Here is a 22,992-nt window from a genome sequence, read left to right as displayed (position 1 = left end):
AAAAGTCTTAAAAAAGACTGAAGACTACTGACGTGGACATGTCAATCATCCTATTAATTTGTTAAAATAAATATTTACATGAGTGTGTGTGTGTGTGTTTTTATTAAAATCGAACGCTAATTCTAAGTGTTCTAACGTGCTGTCAACAAATAAGCCTCTCCCTCTTAGCGCTGATTGGCTGTGGGCTTATACGTCATTTCCGGCCCAGCCTCTGATTGTCACCGGTCTGCAAACAATAAGCAACCTCAGAAAGGAGCAAGGTGAGCGTCGCTTGTTCTAATTTCATCCTGTTTTTTGTTTTTTGTTTTTTTGCTTCCTCTTTAAGTTTTTGTGTGTATTGTCATATTTGTTTGGGTGAATTTTTACTCGAGAGAGTATGTGGCTGGAGAGGGAAGTGGGTCTTCCTGGCTGCCTGGTTTGATGTGGGGGGCGTAGTATTGTATTGTTCTGTCAGTGAGACAAATGGAAGCTGGTTTTATTGATCGTCAAACGGACGCACGACGTCTTGGCCAAAATGGGCTTTTCTCATACATGTTCCTTGTCCTATTGTACAAAAATCACATTTCTACTGCTTTTTTATCTTTCGATTCTGTATATGCACATGAGCAAGTTACATTTCAGTATGTATGGGTCTCTAGGAGCAACCAAAGGTCTCTTAATTGTCTTTTTTGACTTAATCTTACTTGATTTGCATTTTTTTTGGGGGGGGGGTGTAAAATCTGCAAGGAGTATGAAGTATTTTTAACCAAAATCTTCCGATTTTCGCGTAATATTTAAGCATTTGTTCATGTAATGTTAGAAATACTTTTCTGAGCCGTTTCTGTCTTTGTACTCACGACCTTACGATTTTTTTCAAGATAGATAATGACTTTTTTCTCGTATTAATATGGGTTCCCTCCCCTCACCTTTTATTTTTCTCGTAATACTGTACTTTATTCTGGTGACATTTTGACTTTTATCTTGCAACACAAAAAAATTATTCTTGTGACACCAATTTTTTCTCACGAGTTTACAAATTTTTCCCATATTAGTATGTTTTATTTTCTCCATGAGACTTTTTTCCTTCCCTTTTCTTTTTCTCTTAATATTTAAGATTGATTCTCGTGATCTTATCACTTTTATTTTGCAATATTAATAATTTATTTTTGTGACATTACAACATTACAAATGTAGGAGTTTTTCCTTCCAAGATGCAACTTTTTGTCATGTATTATGGCGGCTTTAGTCTCGTAATTTTATGATTGTATTTGCATCTGCATCGATTTTTGGCATTTTTTAATCAAGATTTTTGTCTTATTATGATGGATGTGTTGCAGAAAACTTTATTCTCATACCGTTGCACTTTATTTTGCAAGATTACGACTTTTTTTTTAATGAATTGGCAAGGCTTTAATTTCTATGGCATTTAAGGGGTACACGCGGTCGTTAGGATAAAAAAAAAACACCGAACAAATTTGTTAACTCCGAGGGTCCGTGAAGGCGTCGTGTCGAGGGTGGTGAGGAAAGACCACTGTGGGGGAAAGTGAGGAGGAGGAGGAGGAAAAATCGGGGAAAAAACGCCTGCAACCACGGCGAAAAGTAACAGCGTGGATTTCTAACCGTGTATGGACCGTCGTTTGGCGGATTACATGATGAGGAGCGAGCCTGTGCTTTTTACTTCCAGTGGGGGTGAGTTTTCTGACTGAGTTCGTGAGTGGACTCAACTTTGATTTTTTTTTTTTTTTTTTTTTTTGGGACGTGACGGCGACATTTTCCCGTCTTGATGTACACAACGACTTCAATCTACATTTCTATACTCACCACTTTTGCTTCGTGTTTCGAGTTATCTGTCGCCTAAATGGGTCCGTTGTTGCTAGATGGATGTACTTGTACTAATTACGAACAGTGTTTGTGTTCAGAAGAGTATGATTTATATAGGTCATAAGAACCTCCCCACCACGTAATGCACTCACCCACCTCGATTCACTTACCTTTTTTTTAACATCTACTTTCACACCTCCAGGCTACTTCCAGTCTAATTGGGGGGGGGGGGGGCAACAGAGTGCCTGTAAATATGTCACTATCCACGCCGCTAACAATTTTGTCGGTCTGTTTCACCCATCGCGAACAATGCAAACTCGATTCCACGGTCAAGCTGTTCGACAAGCTTTTCAAACAGTTTTTCACAATCAAAACTTCCTAAGTAGAGTCTTTTTCGGAGTACGTACACGTTTTCTAATAAAGACAACTTTTTTGTAATCGTTTCAACCAGTAGGAAACACAAAACTCAATTCCAGAGTCACACTGTCTCACAAGAGAAACAAAGAAGACAAATCACAAAACATATTTTCTGTGGAAATGAAATGTCTTTATGAAGATATTTTCTCATAAACTCAACTTTTTTGGAGCCGTGTCACATGTAAGGCACAATTGAAATTCGATTATTACTCACAATGAAGTAAAATGTATTTTTAATGTAATTTTCCAAGGATAAAGTAAAGACTTATTTGAATACGTTTTTTTCTCATCAATACATACCTGTCAACTTTTCGGAGCGCCTACCAAAAAAATCCTTATAACATACCAAAGCATTTTATATGTCAAAATAACGGCAGAAAAAAACCCACGAAAAATTATATTTATTGTAGATCTCCATAATACAATGTCTGGTTAATGTCTAATCATCATTCTACTTAGTGGCATTACTGTGTTCAGAGTTGTATTCCTGCGTTACTTTTTTCACCAACTCCAAATCAAAAAAAACCCCGGAAATTTTCAGAATCCGTTTGATTTGTGCGATACGGCCATATACGTAAGATTCACCACAAAATCCGTATGAACTATTGCTAAACCTTATGAGTTGACAGGTATGTCAATATAGCTTTTTTTCAGCCAGAGGAAACAGCTCAAACTGAGTTAATGTGCTTCAGTCTGAATGTCACCGGTGTTACAACCCCCGCCCCCAAAAGTTAGCATGAAGTTGTGATTTTTACAAAAATAAAGTAGAACTTAACATAACTATCATTTTTTCATCCATTGAAAACAATCTGTTTTTCAAATCAAACGGTGTTGATATCTAAGTGCCGGAATCCGTGAGAAGAAAACACACCTCTCCAACATCCTCAATAGAGTCCTGTCGGAAAAAGGTAACACTCCGCTTTGCGACAAACGCTCGAGAGAATGACCCCCAAAATGAGATGTTTGGTAGTTTTGCTTCTGTTTGTGTGCCTCAATAAGTGCTGCTGTTTTGATGAGCAACAGAGTTCAAATGGGTTAGACGAGAGAAGACCTTTCTTTGTCAAGCAGATGATGACCACAGGTGTCAAACTCAAGGCCCAGGGGCCAGATCTGGCACGCCACATCATTTTATGTGGCCCGCGGAAGCAAATCATGTGTGTCAACTTTCATGATCTTTGCTAAAATCTGTATCAAAATGAAAAATTGTAGTGTGTAATAAGTAACGTTGAGATTTCGCAATAATTTGGTCATCCTGCTTGCACTCACCTGAACAATAATTGAACCAACTAATAAAGTTGACTGATTTGAAAACTGGTGCTCCATCAATTTGTTGTGTACAAATAATAATATGATGAGATGATTAAACTTTGGTTTTGGATTAAATGTGGTTTCATTGTCATAATGGCCCTCCCTGGGAAGACGTAACTCCAAAGTGGCCTGTGACAAAAATGAGTTTGACACCCATGTGATACGCCAATTTGTCAAACTGCCACAGTATAGCGCCAACTACTCTTGAAGAGGACTTCCTCAATGTCCGATTTTATTTGCCTTAAGTATCAATGGCTGATATCGGCAGCCTCCTCGAGTAATGATACCTTCAAATTACGAATATTGACAGAGATTAGTAGGATTAGAATCAAGTGCAGACAACTGAAAAATCTACTCATCTGCATGAAGAATGTCTAATTCCCACCACTGCGTACAATGTTGCTCACTGTGTAACACTCATATCATTCATCCCAGGCTGTTCGCAGTTTGCAGGCCTGTGGTTAGCAACCAAGCACTCTCTAATTATCGTTGGGAAAGAAATACCAGAGGGCGCATCTTCACTCTCTCCAAACTGACTTAGCCCTGATCCCTGCAGCTCCACGCGGAGGTTTCGCAGATGTATACTTTTGGGTTGGAAAACATCTGCTTGTAGGTTAAACCACCTGTTTGATAGCAATCAAGTTGGCCCTGTGATGTTTCGAGCGGGCTTTCAACGGAATGACGTGAGCATCGCAACGCTGTAATTACAGATCCGAGACTGCTCGTCTTTCGCCAGAAACTAATGCTGCCGCGTCGACCGTCCCTGTGATTTGTCCGTAACGTTCTCCCGTTGGGCGTATTGCCGAATAAAGTTCAAGGAGAAAAATGCTTTCATAACTAGGAGAAAAAAATGTCATACAAGAATGGCATTGTGGTACTTCAGAGTATGGGAAAAAAAAGTTAGACGAGAGAAGCCATAGCTTTGACTAAAAAGAAATATCACTTAAAATGTCTTCAGTACATGTTCTTTGACAATTAATGCATTTGGGACAAACTGAAAGAACAAAACGACACAATTGTGGGGGCAGGGGAGATGGACATTGTAAAGTTCAGAGAATATGGCTAACAACAAAACTTTTTTTTTTCCAGACTACTTCCATTACAGGTATTCATTCCTTGAGGACCTCTAGTACTTTTGATGCATAAAATATCATTTAACAAAATGAGAAAAAAAAATTGTGAATTGTGAGACCTTTCTTTCTGACGCAGTTGATGATTTGCAGATGTGTCAAACTGCTTCAGTATAGCGCCAACTACTGTTGAGGAGGACTTATTCGATGTCAGATTTTTTTGTTTGTTTGTTTTTTGCCTTAAACATCGGTGGCTGGTACCAGTGCCCTTCACCACTACCCTATACCTTAAAATAAAGCCAGTATCGCTCATCCATAGTTTTTGGAGTCGTAAGTTGAAGAAAAAAAATTTGTAAAATAATGTGATATTGTGATGAAAAGTCAGAATTTTACAATGAAAGTGTATTAGAGCCACACCTAAAAGGATTTTTATTTTTAAAAAATCTGTTATAAATAGTCTATTCAGTGATCCCTCGCTATTTCTCGGTTCGTTTATCGCGGCTTCAGTGCATCGCGGATTTTTTCAAACATATTCATAAAATAAAAATAAAAAATGTAATTTAAGTCTGCAAACGGTCCGAGATAAGCAGCGAAAGTCAGCAAAACAACAGCGAGTCACATAGAGCAACATATACAGTACTACATGTATATGTTTACTGTATTTTGTTATTCATTTACTAACCTAACTTATACATGTTTCAATCTATTAGTATGCAGCATTAAGTAATGTTAATTACGACAAAATTTACTTCTACGAGCATGTATACCATTAAATTTGGCCTTATAAATATTTTTATATACTCATACACATGTACATGTACCTACACGGAGGGGTCACTTCTTCGCAGATTTTCGTTTATCGCGGGTGGTTTTGGTCCACATTAACGAGGGATTACTGCATACTGTTAGGTCTTTACTGAAAAGAACATATGTGAAATTACTTGCAGAAAAGTTACCCGATCATTAAATTCTGAGAAAAAAGTGGTGATATTTGGAATAGCGTGTCAAATTTTTGCCCCGGGCCAAATTGTAGTTACATTTTCCCCGGGGGGCGGGGGGGGGGGGGTGCATTATGACTGAGAAACCATATCAATGTTTCATCAGCTCCTCATGGTACACAACAAATTGATGGATACCGAGTTTTGTTCAACTATTGTTGAAGTTACTACAATAACATAACAAGAAAAAGCTTGCAATATTTCAACATTATTATTTATTACATGTCAGAGATTTGGTTCTGACAAGTTCAACAAAGTGACTCGACTCAGGAAGAGATTGTCTTTTCTGCCGCCAGGAGGCGCAGTTTTCTCTGAAGCCCCTCTTGTGTTCTATTTATAACATATGGCAATTTTAAATGTTGATACACATTTTAGCACCCATCAGGAAAGTTGACACAATGTTTCGCTGGTTGTGCAGCAATGGAGGAGCTGGTGTACGAGCTCCGGCTGTTCCTTGACCTACTGGACCGGGAATATCTAAGTGCCGGAATCCGTGAGAAGAAAACACACCTCTCCAACATCCTCAATAGAGTCCTGTCGGAAAAAGGTAACACTCCGCTTTGCGACAAACGCTCGAGAGAATGACCCCCAAAATGAGATGTTTGGTAGTTTTGCTTCTGTTTGTGTGCCTCAATAAGTGCTGCTGTTTTGATGAGCAACAGAGTTCAAATGGGTTGACTATTTACTGTCCTTTACTCCCTGTTGTTTTTATTTTTTATTGACCAAGCAGAGATGCCTTGTTTGTTCAAGTGTTCTATTCGTTCAAGTGGATGATGGGAATTGTTAGTTGTTTTATTTGAAATAAGTTTTTGGAACAATTGGTCACCTTTCCACAGATCCATTATGTAAAGCAGAGATCCACAGCGGACTACCCGCGCCGCCTCAGATGCCGCTGCCTGAAATCCCTCACCCCTGGCTGGTAAGACTGGATCCCAAATTTTTGTCTTTGTAACACAATTACAAGGAAAAGGTTTGAGCTACTGATCAAGTCATAAGACATTGCGGGGGGACACTTTTACCATAGGAAAAGGTCGGAAACTTACCAGATAGTCGGGACTGTAATTTTGGAAGTAACATTTTTTTAAATGTTTTTATTTTTATTTAAGTATTACGAGAAGAAATCATAAAATGCCAAAGGTAAGACATTGCTGTACGACAAGGAGAGAGTTGTTATTTGAACAAATGTTTGAATTTTATAAGCATAAAAAAAAGGTTTTAATATTACAAGAAAGACGTAAATACGACGGGACATTGATACAATAGTAGATAATACTTGCAGTTTTAAAGTTACCGGACAGTTGGGATTTTACAAGAGTGAAGTTATAACATTAGGAGTAAAAAGCTTTGATTTAACTTCAGTAAAATTGCAAAAAGAAATTATTTTCAATTCAGGGAAAAAGAAAGAAATAATTGTGTTAAAAAGTCAGAAAATCACATGGCAGAGACAGAAGTAAAGTTGTGTTTTGGATGAGAAAAATAGATGTCATTTTACAAAAAAGTAAAGTGTAAATTATTACCCCAATTGCTGTTTTATGAGAAAATAACGTGAGTAGGCAGTTCTACGTTGTCATGATTGGCAGTAAGAAATTGCACTACTACAAGAAAAATGTCGTCACATTCCCGATCGAGGCGTGGGAAAATAAATGCGGGCCAAAGTTAGAATAAAGTTGTCACTTTCTCGGTGTGTGGATAACATGTCGTTATCTGCGAGTGAGACAAGTGAACTGTTTAAGAGCAGGTCAGCACGGGGGAGAAAGAGACAGCCTCGACCACAGTCTGTCCGTGACCCACGCCAGCACGGCCAAACCAGCGCGCTTCGGCAAAGACTTCCAGCCTGCGGCTTTTCCGAGCTCCCGACAACGCGCTTTCCAGGCTGCACTGGCCATTTGGACGAATTGCAGCCTCTCCGGAGGAAGTCAGCTCTTGTTAAATGCTGCATTTACCAGGCAATTATTGCCATGCTGGCCAGTTTACAATTACAGTTCAGACGATCGTAGCCAGGGATCATTTGTGGGCCGACCAAGGATCACAGGTGACAGCTTGGTCGCATGTCAGTCACAGAGATTTTTCACCTCTTTGAGAACGTCCATCTGTCCAGGAAAATGTTTGGCGGTCCTTCACCCCTCCTTACAGTTACGTCACGCGCTACGTTTTGCGCGGCCCTCCTTTCGAGGGCGCGCAAATGATTTCCATATGTGTTGATGTTGGCGAGTGTTGCTGCCCCCCCCCACCCCTCTCTTCTCGCTAGCCCCCTCGGGGTGGGATCCTCCCTCTGCTCGGCAAGTCAACACACAGGGCATTGCGTCACGTGAACACTAAAATTCCAAAGCATACATCATTTTTTTGTTTTTGCCGGCTTTTGTTTTGCTCGGCGTATGTAGGTCACCAACATGTCGACACTTCTACTTCCCTGGCTCCGGCTCAGTTAGGAGATCTGGACTTGAGCACAATTTGCGTTATTTGTAAGCATCTTATGCTATTTAAATGGGCTGGACTCTTATGAAAAAAAATAAGCATCCTGATTATTTTGTTGGAGATTGAAATCACGATTATTAAAACGATTACTCATTCATTTCAAGATTTGGTATGTATTCAACTACCAAAGCTCAATTACCGTATTTTCCGCACTAAAAGGCGCACCTAAAAGCCTTCCATTCTTTTAAAAGCTCACAGCGCGCCTTAAAATCCGATGCGCCTTGTGTATGGTCATTACAGTAATATTTCGACCCCAAAATGGCTCCTTGCTCGAGACACGCTGACAACGCAGAGCTCAAACTTGAGTCGATCGGTTACGCAGTTGAACACGGAAATAGAGCAGCGGCAAGTGAGTTCAACGTTAACTAGTCAATGTTACCGGTATAACATGCTGTTGGTTGAGTGAACTGTGTCGCTGCTTTACTAAAATCGGTTTTACTGACATCTGATTGTTCTGTTGCTGTTTCCTTGAGCGTACCTCCATCTAGTGGATGCATTGTAGATTACGTCTTATAATGCGGTGCGCCCAATGTCTGAAAAAAAATACAAAATAGGCCATTCATTGAGGGTGCGCCTTTTAGTGTGGAAAGTACGGTACTCAAAACTACCATCGTATCCTCACGCCCTTTCATCACTGCATGTTGAACACTTTTTTTCTCCCTAATTATTTTTGTCAAGTACAAAATGACCCTGTAAATGTCATGTGAAATTCAAACTCCTTGCATTTTCATTCTCCTAACCGGAGTACCCACAGAAACCCACACAGCCACGGGAAGAATATGCAAACTCCACACAGTAAGGCCGAGGCCGGATTCAAAACCACATGCTCTGCACTGTGATGTGGACGTGCTAACCAGTCCACCAGTCTTTTTGTTGTATGTTTTGTCCTGCTGTACACTCCATCTGGGGTGTCTTGAAACAGTGTAAAAGACACTTCGGGACATCCATCCATCCATTTTCCAAACCGCTTGATCCTCACTAGGGTCGTGGGGGGTGCTGGAGCCTATCCCAGCTGTCTTCGGGCAGTAGGCGGGGGACACCCTGAATCGGTTGCCAGCCAATCGCAGGGCACACAGAGACGAACAACCATCCACGCTCACATTCACACCTGGGGACAATTTAGAGCGTTCAATCAGCCTGCCATGCATGTTTTTTGGAATGTGGGAGGAAACCGGAGTACCCGGAGAAAACCCACGCAGGCCCGGGGAGAACATGCAAACTCCACACAGGGAGGCCGGAGCTGGAATTGAACCCGGTACCTCTGCACTGTGAAGTCGACGTGCTAACCACTGGACTACCGGGCCGCCACTTCGGGACAGCAGAATCCCATAAGCAAGCGACATGGTGCATTCAGGGTACTTACACGTCAGGAACTTGTAAATGCACTGCGCCGTTCTGCACATGGTTTTTCTTTGATTCGAACATTTTAAAGATGGAGAAAAGCCAAAATCGAGGTCACCATTTTAATTTCCATTAGTCATCCATCCCTGCTATTTAATATTATCCGGCCCTCCAGTCGAATGGAACGCCTTACCACTAAAAGACATGAACTTCATCATCTTAACCGTGCCGGCATTTTCTGTTCATTTTTCAACTTTGACTTTCTGTTTTACAACTCTTAACTCAATTCCATTCATTGTTGCGAGGCGTAATTATACATCTCTCAAACCCAAAGTTGTCCTTGGCCTTTTCCTTGTTTTCATCTGTCGTGCGGTACCATGTAATTATTGTCTTTTCCCCCCTCGCAAACATTCCTTCAACTATACTGCATCCCATCTCTCTCTCTCTCTTTTTTTTTTTAAATTAACTTGCATCATATCATTCAGCGCAGATTTCAGATTAGGTTCTCAACAGATGTCATTCCAATGTTCTTTGTCCAGTTTATGTCAAGTTGGGAATGTTGGTCCTCATTTTTCCCATGTTCTGTCCTCCTCATAGGCTCCAGATGATGGGCCTCCTCCTCTACCCAGCTCCTCTCTACCAGAAGGTTACTACGAGGAAGCAGTGCCTTTAACCCCCGGCAAAGCTCCGGAATACATCACATCGAGTGAGTGCTGTGCACTTTCACATCAAACGCGTCGATCCACCTTTTTATTTTTTTATTTCCATCTGACGATTTCCGCTCGCAGACTACGATTCGGACGCTATGAGCAGCTCGTACGAGTCATACGACGAGGAAGAAGAGGATGACAAAGGTCGGAAGACGCGCCACCAGTGGCCCTCCGAAGAGGCCTCAATGGATTTGGTGAAGGATGCCCGGATTTGTGCTTTCCTGCTACGTAAGAAACGCTTTGGCCAGTGGTCCAAGCTTCTCTGCGTCATTAAAGATAACAAACTTCTGGTGAGGACTGCTTCTCTAAAATCATTGCTTCATTATAAAATTAAAGTAAAACCCCTGCAGCAAGGTGACAAAATTGATCAACTGATTGTTATGTGGAGACAGGGACAGATTTAATGTCCTTTAAAGTAAAATTTTCTTTTTCCGCAAGTGCATCATCAGTGCTGTGTTGTTTTTGCCCCGCAGTGTTACAAATCATCCAAAGACCACACACCCCAAATGGAGCTGACCCTGTCAGGTTGCAGCATTACCCACATCCCTAAAGACGGCAAGAAGAAACGGCATGAACTAAAGATTGTCCATCAGGGGGCGGATGCCCTGGTGCTTGCCGTGCAAAGCAAGGAGCAGGCCGAGGAGTGGCTTAAGGTAACAATGTGCAACTATGAGAAGGAACAATTACCGGTATATCCATTTTTTTCCCCAGGATTTAAAAAAAAAAATGTCATAATCTTTGGGGGGAAAAAGTTTAATTTTACAACATCAACAACAAAAATTGAAGTCTAAGTTTAAGGGGCATGAAGAAACATTTTAAAAAGTGAATTATTTCATCCTCATCATATTAAGCCATTAGGACTTTTTTCTGAGTTGTGACTCTTTATTCATTGCGGGATATCAGCTGCTGGGATTCGAGGAATTTTATTGGATTGGATTGGATAAAACTTTATTGTCAAATGTACTGTATATGTAACATGTAACATACAGCACAATATTGTGATACCAACGCACATTTTCACCTGATGTGGCACAAAGAAATGATACCTGAGGTGCCTAGTAAAATCACATTCCTCCAGAAAAGTTAACCTGCATCTCTGATTTAGAAAAATAAGGAAAAAGAAGAGTTGTTCTCATATTGTTGTCCATTTTGTTATACAAAATATGCCTTTCGTCTCTAGACGTAGGCTTATATTCTCCCAAAAACTGCAGGTTTTTTCTGGAAAGAAATCTGACTATATTTCTGTCACAATATCCCTTTTGATCTAAAAAGAAAAGACTGATGATGCATCACAGTCATATTAGAGCTTTTATTTGGCCCACCTCTAAGATAGGAACAAGTCATTGATGTGTGTTGCTCTGATTTTTTTCTGCTGCATCAGTTTCCATATGCAGGTGTGCTTAAAAAAAAAAAAAAGCAGCATAGTAATTGATCGCAAAGTATTTTTTGTGGAGCCCACATGTGACCAACTTTACGAGTCTCGACTTCAGAGGTTCCAGTGGACATGTGTCTGCTGCACTCGCTGTCTGCCAAATCCATGGAGCCGCAGCCTGTCATTTCCCCCTGCAAACATAATTGCCGTATGCTCTCTCGAAGCCAAGAGCAGCGAGCTGAGCGGGCTCTGGCCCGCGCCACAGGAAGATGAGGGTGGACGTGCATCGACCAGCCTCAGTGGCAGATCCAGGTCCGCAGTGCACGAGGGTCACTGTAATGAACGCTGGCGCCCCATGCAGCACTGCAAATCTCATTAACCCTTACTTGGCACGATTGCACCAAGATTCCTGAGCCATTGTGAAACTCTGGGCCACTTAATGTGTGTAGCAGCGGTTTCACTTAGCAGCGTAAAATTTGGTAGGCATGCAACACAAAGACACCGAGAAAAAAAAAGTCTCAAGAAGCCATGCCTGAAAAGACGCGGCAAGTCTGCCATTTTGTCTTCTAGCAGCCATTTTAGGAACGTTTTGGTCATTCACTGGGGTCACAAATTCGGAGGTCATTTCCACCTTGAAAAGCAAAAACGGCTCCAACCTGCAAAAACCCACCATAAAACAATTTTAAAGAATGAGATTATTTTCCTTCCAGAAGGCATCCCGGTAACTTGGAATACAGTAAACGGAAACCGGAAGCTTGCAAGCCTCTGTATTTTTTCAACGGAAATATGTCATAAGATGGTGTGCATTAATTTGCATTTGCTTAACCCTGAATTAGGCGGCCCGGTAGACCAGTGGTTAGCACGTCGACTTCACAGTGCAGAGGTACCGGGTTCAATTCCAGCTCCGGCCTCCCTGTGTGGAGTTTGCATGTTCTCCCCGGGCCCGTGTGGCTTTTCTCTGGGTACTCCGGTTTCCTCCCACATTCCAACAACATGCATGGCAGGCTGATTGAACTCTCTAAAATTGTCCCTAGGTGTGAATGTGAGCGTGGATGGTTGTTTGTCTCTGTGTGCCCTGCGATTGGCTGGCAACCGATTCAGGGTGTCCCCCGCCTACTGCCCGAAGACAGCTGGGATAGGCTCCAGCACCCCCCGCGACCCTAGTGAGGATCAAGCGGTTCGGAAAATGGATGGATGGATGGATTAACCCTGAATTAATTGAATACATTTTTAAAAAAGAGCTTTTTTGTACATTTCTAGCTTTTATCTTTTTTTCACGTGTTGGTTGAAAAAAAATTGTGTTCTCATATTTTGAAAAAGTAGGGAATAGATTGTACGGATCTGTTTTTCAAAAGTAGTCAGTTGAAGTAACAAGTCATTCGAAAAATAGATACTCAAGTAAAGTACATACTGTATATCTGGAAAAGTTCTAGATTGACTCGTGGTTATAAATATGGAAAATCTTCTGTGAACTCTCAATTTTCCTTCAAAAGCTAGAATACATTTGCAAGCAGACCTTCGTGGACTCTGCCCTGTATACTTATGTAATCTTAATGAATGAGCATCTTAACTGTGTGGAAATATTTCAGGATTCCTAATCCAGCCATGTTTTATGGCCTAATTTTCCGCTTGCCAAGCGAGGCTCAGCACCATATAAACTCATCTGCAATCCGCAGAATGTGTGTCGATTTTCCACTTCTTTTAATGATGATGACAGTCTCTTGTGGCTAATGCTGTGTTACTGTATTACATGTTTCTAGGTCATGAGAGAGGTGTGCGGTAATGGGACATTTGAATTGGATCGCTCTGGATCCCCAGTCCACAAACCTGAACTGGAAAAGGTAAAACCATTAAAATAATAATTATATCAATAATAATTTTACAATCAGCAGATTACCATGTTGGAAGTCAAACTGGACTCAAGAATCGATTCTTTGGCGTCCCACTATGTTTCGACATTTCCCGCATTCTTTTACAGGTCTTTAGTTTTTAATTAAAAAAATTTTGGTCCACTATTTTAGAAATCCTCATGTGACAGGCCAAGTTCAGACGGTGAAGCAACGCACGAGAACGGACATGTCGACAAGGACCATGGTACGTAGTAGCACTATGGAGGGTTTTTTATTTTATTTATTTTTTAAATGCAATCCGTGTGAATCCATCTATGGCATCCTTCTATGGTGGCATTCCAGGAAAAGGAAAGAAAAATTCCAAGTCAGAGCAGGGCAAGACCGGGACTGTTGGGAAAGGCGCTGGGAAGAAGATCACCAAGATCATCGGGCTGGGCAAGAAGAAGCCGTCCATGGATGAGCAGACTTCGTCAGCAGAGGAAGATGTACCCACATGCGGTAAGTTCTGCACTACTTGCAGTGGTGAAAAATAACAAAGTATAAATACTTTGTTACTGAACTCACGTAGATGTTCCAGGTATCTATACTTTACTTCGGGATTTATATATTGGATGACTTTTTTAATTTTACTCCCTAAATTTGAAAACATGAATGACAATGACAACACTTTTTTTTTTTTTTTACATATTTGAGACATAAATGGAACGGTGCATCACATTCCCAGACATTCCTAATTTTTACAAAAACAAACAGTGGTGGCCTCATACTAGTTTAATTTGAAAAAAGAAATGTGTCAAGTGTTTTTTTTTTAGTAAAGAGAAAAGTAGGTCTATTCTGTAATATTGTGCTTTACAAAATCAGTACAAGATAATTAAATTGAATGTAAGGAATGAAACAGTTGGTGATTAATTCATTGTGGGTCTTCTGCTGGGTGTGACTTCAACACCAGTTGGCATTTTAGTATTTTTGACATACTGTATTTGCCTCCTCCTGACACATTTCTTGACAGATTCATCCATCCATTTTCTGAACCGCTTAATCCTCACAAGGGTCGCGGGGTGTGCTGGAGCCCATCCCAGCTGTCTCCGGGCAGTAGGCAAGGGACACCCTAAACCGGTTGCCAGCCAATTGCACGGCACACAGAGACTAACAACAATCCGTGCTCACACTCACACCTAGGGACAATTTTAAGTGTTCAATCAGCCTGCCACGCATATTTTTGGAATGTGGGAGGAAGCCGGAGTATCCGGAGAAAACCCACGCAGGCCCAGGGAGAACATGCAAATTCCACAGAAGAAGGCCGGAGCCGGGATCAAACCCGTGACCGCTGCACTGTGAGATCGACTGGTCCACCGAGCCATCCACCACTAGACCACCGAGCCGCCCCATTTAAACAAATGTCATGAATTTCCACAGCATTGCAACTTAGTGTAGCCTCTTCAGCTTTCAAATTCCCAAACCGTTATTTCACAACAAATTGATGGTTTTACTCAAATTGTGCAAAACAGCCCATTGCAATAAGTTCCTAACTTCTGGTTTCCCATTGAAAGGCTACCTGAATGTGCTGTCCAACAACCGCTGGCGGGAGCGCTGGTGCCGTCTCAAAGACAACCAGCTGCTGCTACACAAGGACCAGGATGACCTGAAGAGCCACATCGCTTCGCTGCCCCTCCGAGGTTGCGAAGTCAGCCCCGGCCTGGACCACAAGCACCCTTTTGCCTTCCGCTTGCTCCGCAATGGTCAGGAGGTGGCTGTACTGGAGGTACTTGAAGCTGTCATCTGCATCAAGGGATTTTTCTTCCAATAACATATGGACATAAATGTTTAGAAAAAAGAAAGAAAGGACTTTGTTTCATCAGTCTCATTTCTGTCCAGGCATCTTCCTCTGAAGCCATGGGTCGCTGGCTGGGGGTCTTACTGGCCGAGACGGGCTCCACCGCAGACCCGGCCACCTTGCATTATGACTACATTGACGTGGAGACCACCGCCAATGTGATCCAGCTGGCCAAACAATCCCTCTGGTGAGAGATGTGCAACGGGTGGCCGCATCAGAAATCAAACTAGCCAATTGCCTACGGTCAGAATTGTTCAAACTACTTATTAATGTTTCTTCCAGTTTTACCAGTAAGCGTGCAGTCTCCCCTAACCCATACTTGGACAATCCCGTCGGCAGCTATGCCTGCCCCAGCGGGATGGCTCTGCACTACCATGACGTACCCATCAATGGAATGGTAAGGCTCACGTTTCACCCTTTCCCATAGGAAATAATGGAAATAATTCATTCCATTTGGGGTGATGGAAGAGAGAAGAGAAGTGGTCATTTCAACTCACAAAATAAAGTCTCCAAAAACCCGTCTGAATAGACCACTTGGTCTTCACTTCACAACATGAAATTTGGTAAGAATGTCAATCATGAGCAGACTCACAAAAAAGTCTCAAGAAGCCATGCTTGAAAAGGCTCTGGAAGTTGACCATTTTGGTTAAACACAGCCATTTTCACCATTCACTCAAATTTGAAAATTCAGCCTTGAATCGAAGCAACATGAAATTTGGTAGGCATGTCAGTCATGAGGTGACCCACAAAAACATTTCAAGCAGCTATGCTTATAAACACAAAGAAAGTCCACCATTTTGGTTGGAAGTGGTCGTGCGCCCAACCAGATTTGGTTAAAAAAAATCCATAAATAAAAAGTGTGCCTCCCAAAGCTAGTTTCACTTGGCAACATGAAATTTGGTCGACATGTCAATCTTGAGCAGTGCCACAAAAAAAGCCCTCAGAAGCCATTTCCGAAAAGATACAGGAAATAAGCCATTTTTTTAAGATGACAAACTTGCTCTATAGGGTTTGGCGAGTGGCTATTTTGACTTTCAAATTTGAAGCTTGTAGACAGGACACATGGACAACACTTAATCCCTAAAAATGTGCCTTTTTGTCACTGTGTGGGGTCTGAGCTTGGCAACTAAATTTGATGACTGGCACTGATGGGCATTCGGTGTGAGGCCCCCTGTCCAAAAATGCTCATAATCTACTAACATTTCTTCTTCTAACACCCTTCTATTCCCTTGCATCTTCTCTTTGCTTCCACTCTTGGCGTTAATGTGCAGCACTCCAGTCCCAGCACATGTGGAAAGGAAGCGCACGATGAAAACTCCTACGAAAACGTGCCCTCCGCCACGCTGACCGTCTCAACAAATCACTATAAGACGCCTGTTTCGAAAGTCTCTTCTAAATTCCTCACTGCTGATACTAAAACCAAAGTTGCTACTCAGGTGACTAACATTGTGTGACACTTTTGGCTATTAACATTCCAATTTTTAAAAAAATGCTTTATCTTATTAACAAGCTTCTCCTTTCACTTGAACCTTTTTTCAATCAGAAAATTTGCAAAGAAGAAGACAGGCCAGAAGATATCGGCCTGTGACTTTTACATGAGATAGCAGTAAATGTGTACGCTTTCACGAGGCATCACTGGTCATGAAAGCCAGCTTTTTACAGGATCTAACACAAATTCAGGAATGTGCATGTCTAACTTGTCCTGTATTTTTTGTGTTGCAAGTATTATACGCATCGCCACCAAGTTGCAGCTCCAATAATAGTGCCGAAAGCTGGAAAATTGCCTTCCCGATGTCATCCCTGCTGGGGAATTATTATTACCAATAATAATTCTGGGATCTGTGGCTGGAATTTATGATTATTTGAATAATCAAATGAAACAGTTTGTTTTGTTGTTGATTAATCAAATCCGTTTTTTAAAAATGTGATTTACTTCAGGGTTTGTAAGATGGAAAATTGTCAAAAATGTTGACTTGTTCTCGAAAGTCAAAGCATATCTTTGCAAAAGGTTGCAAATGTCTTATTTTGAAGGAAAACCCCCAACAAAGATAATCATCCGTCCGCTTTCATGGAGGACTGCAGAAATCTGAGAATATTTACTGTTGAGAGGCTGACATTTTTGGGATTTGGACAATTTAAAGTTTAAAAAGGTCTCCAAACGATTATTCAATAATTAAAACGTATTATTGATTAATTTGACAAACGGTGAGTTGTCAGTTAATCATTGCACCTCTACTGTGTTCTGTTCCAACTAGTTGAAGGGAAAGAAGGGAACCACTAGCAATGGGTTTGCATTCAAACAGAAGGCAGATCCAAGAAGTCAGCAAAAGAAAAACGGAGTCGCTGGTATGAACGGGACAATGTCACTGAAACGCAATAACTCCAGTAAGTACCACGAAATGTATGATACTTGGTTGCACTCGAATAATCATTCCGTCTCAATCCGAGGTGCGTGTAAGTTAACAATAACAAATATGTGTCTATGAAGACTGCGATTGGCTGGCAACCAGTTCAGGGTGTACCTTGCCTACTGCCCGAAGACAGCTGGGATGAGCTGCAGCACGCCGGGACTCTTGTGATGATAAGCGGATTAGCAAATTGATTGATGGATGTCTATGAAGATGAAAGAGATGAAATGCTGTTTCTGTCAATGATTATTTGATTTGAAGGGAGGAGTAGAAGCGGCAGTAAAAGAGGCCAAACTCTAAATGTCAAATAACCAATTTGACCTGACTATGCCGTGTCAAATTTAATCTGGATCCAGACTGGCTACAATTGAAATTTACCGTGGGAAATTGTAAAAAAAAATATTTACACAATTGCATCCCTTTTAAATCTTATTCAAACAGAACCGAATTTGCTACATCAATGTAGGGTTCAAATCTACCATGTCAAATTTAATCTGGATCTCATCCAAATTGCATCCCTGGCACCAGTTTCAATCTAATTTGTGTTCCAGATGCAGAGCAATGTAAATATGGGAAAAACCGCGTGGAGGCGGATGCCAAGCGGCTGCAGGCCAAAGACGACGAGCTGAGCAAGAAGAAACTCGACATCAGGAACCATCTGACCGCTCTGAAGAAGGAACGCAAGGACCTGCGCAGCGCAATTGAGGCAGCCTCAGGTGAGACGGAGGATAGAGGCCTGCCTGCCTACGTGCCAAAAACGACTTCAGTCTTGCCTCACTATATGGCGGCTCATCTGTCCCCGTACCGCTCTGTCAGCACGTTTATAGCCATCAGAAATATGAACTCCATTTGTGTTCAAATTCCCGTTGCTTCAAGCATTATATCACCGCCTCAGATGCAATTCGTTTGCCCGTTGGTGGTGTTTCCATTAAGCATGAGCATTAAGCTAGCGAATTTGAAGGTAAAATGATCTCGTTGTTCACAATGTGTACTTCTCATTGTTTTCCAATTCGTTGGACAATAACGTTCAACTGATTCCTCCACAGGCAAGCGATCGCAGGCCTCCCTGTCAGAACGTCTGAAGAAGGTGGAGGACGAGTGCAGGCAGAAGGAGGAGGAGCGAGTGAACCTGGAACTGGAACTGACCGAGGTCAAAGGCAGCCTGAAGAAGGCCCTGAGCGGAGGGGTCACCCTGGGCCTCACCATCGAACCCAAAACAACTCCGGCAGTGGTCCAGGTCACGATGCCTACACAAGAATTTCTAATTGATATGTTTGCTTTAATTTTGTTCTTTAGTTAGGTACCATTTTTCTAGCATTTTTCCTCCCAAATGTACACATCTATTCACACAAAATTGTAACTTCATTTTGACTTTGTCCTTTTCATTTTAATATGATTTATATTTTCTTGTAAAATTACTGGTTATCTTTCTCCTGTAATTATGACTTTTTCTTGTAAAACTCTGAATGGTAAATGACAGTTTAATTTCTCAATTTTGTCTTTTTATCATAATATTGAATTGTGTGTGTTCTTCTAAAATTAAAAACAAAATTCTTGTGGAATTACAACTGTTTTCAGGTAAAAGTACAGTATATCTAGTGACTTTGGGATTTTTCTTGCACCATTGCAATATTTTTATCTACATTTTTGTTCTCATCAAGAAATGTAGCTCAGTGGCTTTTTCTGACTATTGTAATGCAAGAGGCAACCATGCGCTGCAATAGATGAAATAGTATATTATGTGTACATCCGTTTGCACGGACGGTATTCTAGTTACCAAGTTCATCCAGTAACTGATGTTTCTCCCTGGTGATGTTGCACTGCAGTCGCCAGCGTCATTACGACGGGTCCAGGAGTCTTCGCCCTTTTCCAGCTGCGACACCAGCGACACAGAGACCTGCTCCCTGCCTGTGAACAGCGCCTCCCTGCTCCGCCGTCAGCAGGGCCTCCCCAAGGCCACGCCAGTCCGAGGACACGTCCTGAGGAAGGCCAAGGTCAGCGGTAACACAAAGACAAAAGGAATAGCGACGATAATAAAGTAGCGCCTGTTCAATGGTTGCAAATCATATGTTTGTCTGTTTGTTTTCCAGGAATGGGAGCAGAAGAGTGGAACATAGAGCCCTTGAACTTGCTCTTAGGTTCTCATCTTTAGGAGAAATTGCATATGTACGGTATTTATTTGAGATGGTCCTTACACACTTTTTTTCCACCCCCCCAAAAAAAACAAAACAAAGAAATTGTGGTTTTCAGACACTTTTCTCCTGCATGTTTAATGTACATACTGTTTCTGTGCGTATTGTCGCCTTTTTGTGCTTTTTTGCTCAAATGTTTCTCTCCACATTCCAAATCCAATATTTATTTGTAAATGTTTCCAGAAAAGAGGTTGTAGCTTCCTTCTATTTATGTTGATATATTTAAAGTATATACAGTATGTCGAAAAGGAATTTCTTTACACCGCAGGTTTCCCACAGTTAGTTAGACCCTTGCAGGTGAGACATTTTGGGTCCAGACCCCAACTTTAGGAAACCTTCCTTAACCTGTTCCTACTGGTGCTTTATTTGGAACACTTATCGCTCCTAATCGCTCCCAATTACAAGCGGTCTGAAAAGAAAAAAAAGTTCCATAAATACTTGACCAATCCCAGTTCCTTGTCCATTCCGTTTTTATTTTACTGACGCGATGATAATACTTTTTAATTTCACATCGCCATAGTTGGCATTTTATGAGGAAAAATAGTCTTGTTTTTACATTAACACAACGAAACGAATACTCATTTACAGAGAAAAAGAAAAAATTCGCATATCAAGTTTTAATTTGGGGAAAATAGTACAAGATAAAAAATTGCAAATTGAAAAACAAGTTTACAATTTCCGAAAGGAAAAAAAAATCTCAATTCACAAAGAAAAACACAAACTTCAAAGATTGTTGCAATTTTACGAGAATGAAGTTTTCATTTTATGAGAATGAAGACCTAATTTTACAAATGGAAAAAAAAAAGTTTATTTACAAAGTAAAAGACAAAATTTGAAGATAAAGATGTCATTTTACCCGAAAACGTCCAAATTTCAACATACAGTTTTACCGGAAACAAGTCTTCATTTAACCATAAATAAGGCTAGGTTTAAAACGTGAATGAATTGAATCGAGTTTCATTTTCATAGCTCGATTTTGATTCACCATCCATCCATCCATTTTCCGAACCGCTTGATCCTCACTAGGGTCGCGGGGGGTGCTGGAGCCTATCCCAGCCGTCTCCGGGCAGTAGGCGGGGGACACCCTGAATCAGTTGCCAGCCAATCGCCGGGGACACAGAGACGAACAACCATCCACGCCCACACTCACACCTAGGGACAATTTAGAGCATCCAATCAGCCTGCCATGCATGTTTTTGGAATGTGGGAGGAAACCGGAGCACCCGAAGAAAACCCACGCAGGCCCGGGGAGAACATGCAAACTCCACACAGGGAGGCCGAAGCTGGAATCGAACCCGGTACCTCTGCACTGTGAAGCCGACGTGCTAACCACTGGTCTACCGGGCCGCCCGATTTTGATTCATAAAATCTTAAATTGATCCTTTAATGCATCTTTTCCCCACATTTTCAAGTGTCTTCTCCCCTGAGGCGAGATCTCGTCACCTCGCGAGAGTAGCGTATCACTCCAACACACGGTGGAAAATCTGAAATCAATGCCAACAAGCTTGAAGGCAGATGTCGGGAAGTTTTTTTTTTCCTTTTTGTTTTGTTTTAAGAATAATACATGTATAGACAGCAATCAACTGAAAACCCTGCGAGACAATCACAGGAATGTGAATGTCAAGAGTTTACAGTGTGTTTCCACCACTTTATTGACACCGCCTGCCCTCTGGTTGAAATTGATTTAAATTATTGATTGTTTTGATCAGTTCATTTTCAATAAAACATACATCATTAATGTACCTGCATTGGGTTCAATTCTTATTCATACTAATGCAGCAGGTTAGAAGTTTCTACAATTTGAAGCATTGCTTATTCTGAGAAATTCTTCCATATGAAAGTTTGATTGGGTACTGCGTGAAATCCTCAAGTGAATCAAAAGGCAAAGAGAATCGTAAATCGAATAGGGCCCTTGTGAATCAAATTGAATGGAAATCTGAATCGATACCCAGAATGAGCAAAAATCCAATGTAAAAAAAAAAGGAAATTGATTACAAATAAAAGTTTGGAGATAAAGTTGTCATTTTGGCAGAATCTCACCTGAAATAACGCAATATTACAAGGAAAAAAATCTCATTTATCTTTTCAGTGTGGCCCTAATGGTCCTTGGTTGTCTTGTAAAAAAAAAAGATAATATTTAGTTAGTTTGAAAAGTTTAACGCTGTTAGCATGATGTGGCTTTTTTCTGCCAGTAAATGTGAACCTCCCATATGTAGCATAGCTTAGCTGATCAGATAGGTTTGGGGAGAAGTAAGTTTGTCCTATTTGTTTATTTGTGTGTTTGTTTTTTTTGCACCTTATAAATGTTGTACTTTATTTTATATTGGACAGTCATCACCTTGATGACGGTAACATTCTTTGTACATAGTTTGACAGACCTGTGTTTACTGAATTATATCAATAAATATCTTCTTAAATTGCCTTGTTGCTATTGTAAATTCATGTACAAAACACAACATTTATCAATCAATCAATCAAACTTTGTTTATGGAGCACTTTTCATACATATAAATGCAACTGAAAGTGCTGTGCAATTAAAGCTTCAAAATTACAAGAAAAAGAGGAGCCCCCCCCCCTCCCAACATACAGATATATATCCCCACAAGCATGCCTATGCTTGCACACACATTTAGCTATATATTATATTACAAATCACTATATTATATGCTATACTGTACATTTTACTCGATACAGTCGAGTACTTTAATAGAAGGGATCAGCAAAGTAATATTAAAATCCTCTCATTCAAACAGTAAACCTAAAAATCAAGTCTCATGCTGAGTCAAAAGCCAAAGAATAAAATTGAGTTTTAAGACGAGTTTTAAAGATGAGCAGCGAGGGGCGTTGCTGAACGCTCAATTGGAGGTCAATCCAAAGAGAGGTACCAGCAACGGAAAAGGCCCGATCCCCTCTGAGCCTCCGCTTTGTTCTTGGTACTGTACCTCTAATAGTGTGGTCCGCAGACCTGAGGCACTGGGCAAGTAAGTGAGTTGGGGTGGAGGAGCTCCTCCTTCCCTCCGATTCTCCTTGCTCCACCCTAATACAGAAACCCTTTTGTCTCACTCTATATAGGTCTTCAGTTGTAAAAGGTGAATTTCTCATACGTACCATCAAATTGTAACTTTTCTTGTCTTTGTAGTGCATTCAATTAAATATAGTTTATTTGATTTACAAATGGTTTTTTATTGTTCTTATTTATTTAACAAAACGTCACAAC

General features: G+C 41.0%; 1 protein-coding gene across 3 annotated transcripts; it reads left to right on the top strand.

The window, feature by feature from the left end:
• Positions 1–212: 212 nt before the first annotated feature.
• afap1 (actin filament associated protein 1) lies at positions 213–22,196 on the top strand. 3 transcript variants are annotated; one of them, XM_086104682.1, is made up of 18 exons: positions 213–260; positions 6,012–6,140; positions 6,430–6,512; positions 10,007–10,115; positions 10,198–10,409; positions 10,593–10,772; positions 13,252–13,332; positions 13,513–13,585; positions 13,684–13,839; positions 14,892–15,103; positions 15,217–15,362; positions 15,458–15,572; positions 16,447–16,611; positions 17,431–17,560; positions 18,135–18,299; positions 18,630–18,820; positions 19,410–19,577; positions 19,674–22,196. In XM_086104682.1, exons 2-18 carry the CDS (start codon positions 6,014–6,016, stop codon positions 19,698–19,700), a joined length of 2,340 nt encoding a protein of 779 aa, XP_085960808.1. In that variant the 5' UTR covers positions 213–260; positions 6,012–6,013; the 3' UTR covers positions 19,701–22,196. The 3 variants fall into 3 exon arrangements, with proteins under 3 accessions (XP_085960808.1, XP_085960807.1, XP_085960810.1); XM_086104681.1 differs by lacking the exon at positions 213–260 and adding an exon at positions 1,488–1,668; XM_086104684.1 differs by lacking the exons at positions 213–260; positions 16,447–16,611 and adding an exon at positions 1,489–1,668.
• The last annotated feature ends 796 nt before the right edge of the window (positions 22,197–22,992 follow it).

Source organism: Hippocampus guttulatus, chromosome 2 (genome assembly GCF_054856545.1).
Source record: "Hippocampus guttulatus isolate MCC_2025c chromosome 2, RoL_Hgut_1.0, whole genome shotgun sequence".
NCBI classification, from domain to species: domain Eukaryota; kingdom Metazoa; phylum Chordata; class Actinopteri; order Syngnathiformes; family Syngnathidae; genus Hippocampus; species Hippocampus guttulatus.
This window is presented reverse-complemented; position numbering and strand designations above follow the sequence as displayed.

Bases quoted from the DNA above. Each gene is read 5' to 3' on its own strand.
- afap1 (XM_086104681.1), top strand. From the start codon at position 1,605: ATGGACCGTCGTTTGGCGGATTACATGATGAGGAGCGAGCCTGTGCTT. The intron at 15,363-15,457 runs GTGAGAGATGTG...TGTTTCTTCCAG, and splicing joins CTGGCCAAACAATCCCTCTG to TTTTACCAGTAAGCGTGCAG. The intron at 16,612-17,430 runs GTGACTAACATT...TGTTCCAACTAG, and splicing joins AAACCAAAGTTGCTACTCAG to TTGAAGGGAAAGAAGGGAAC.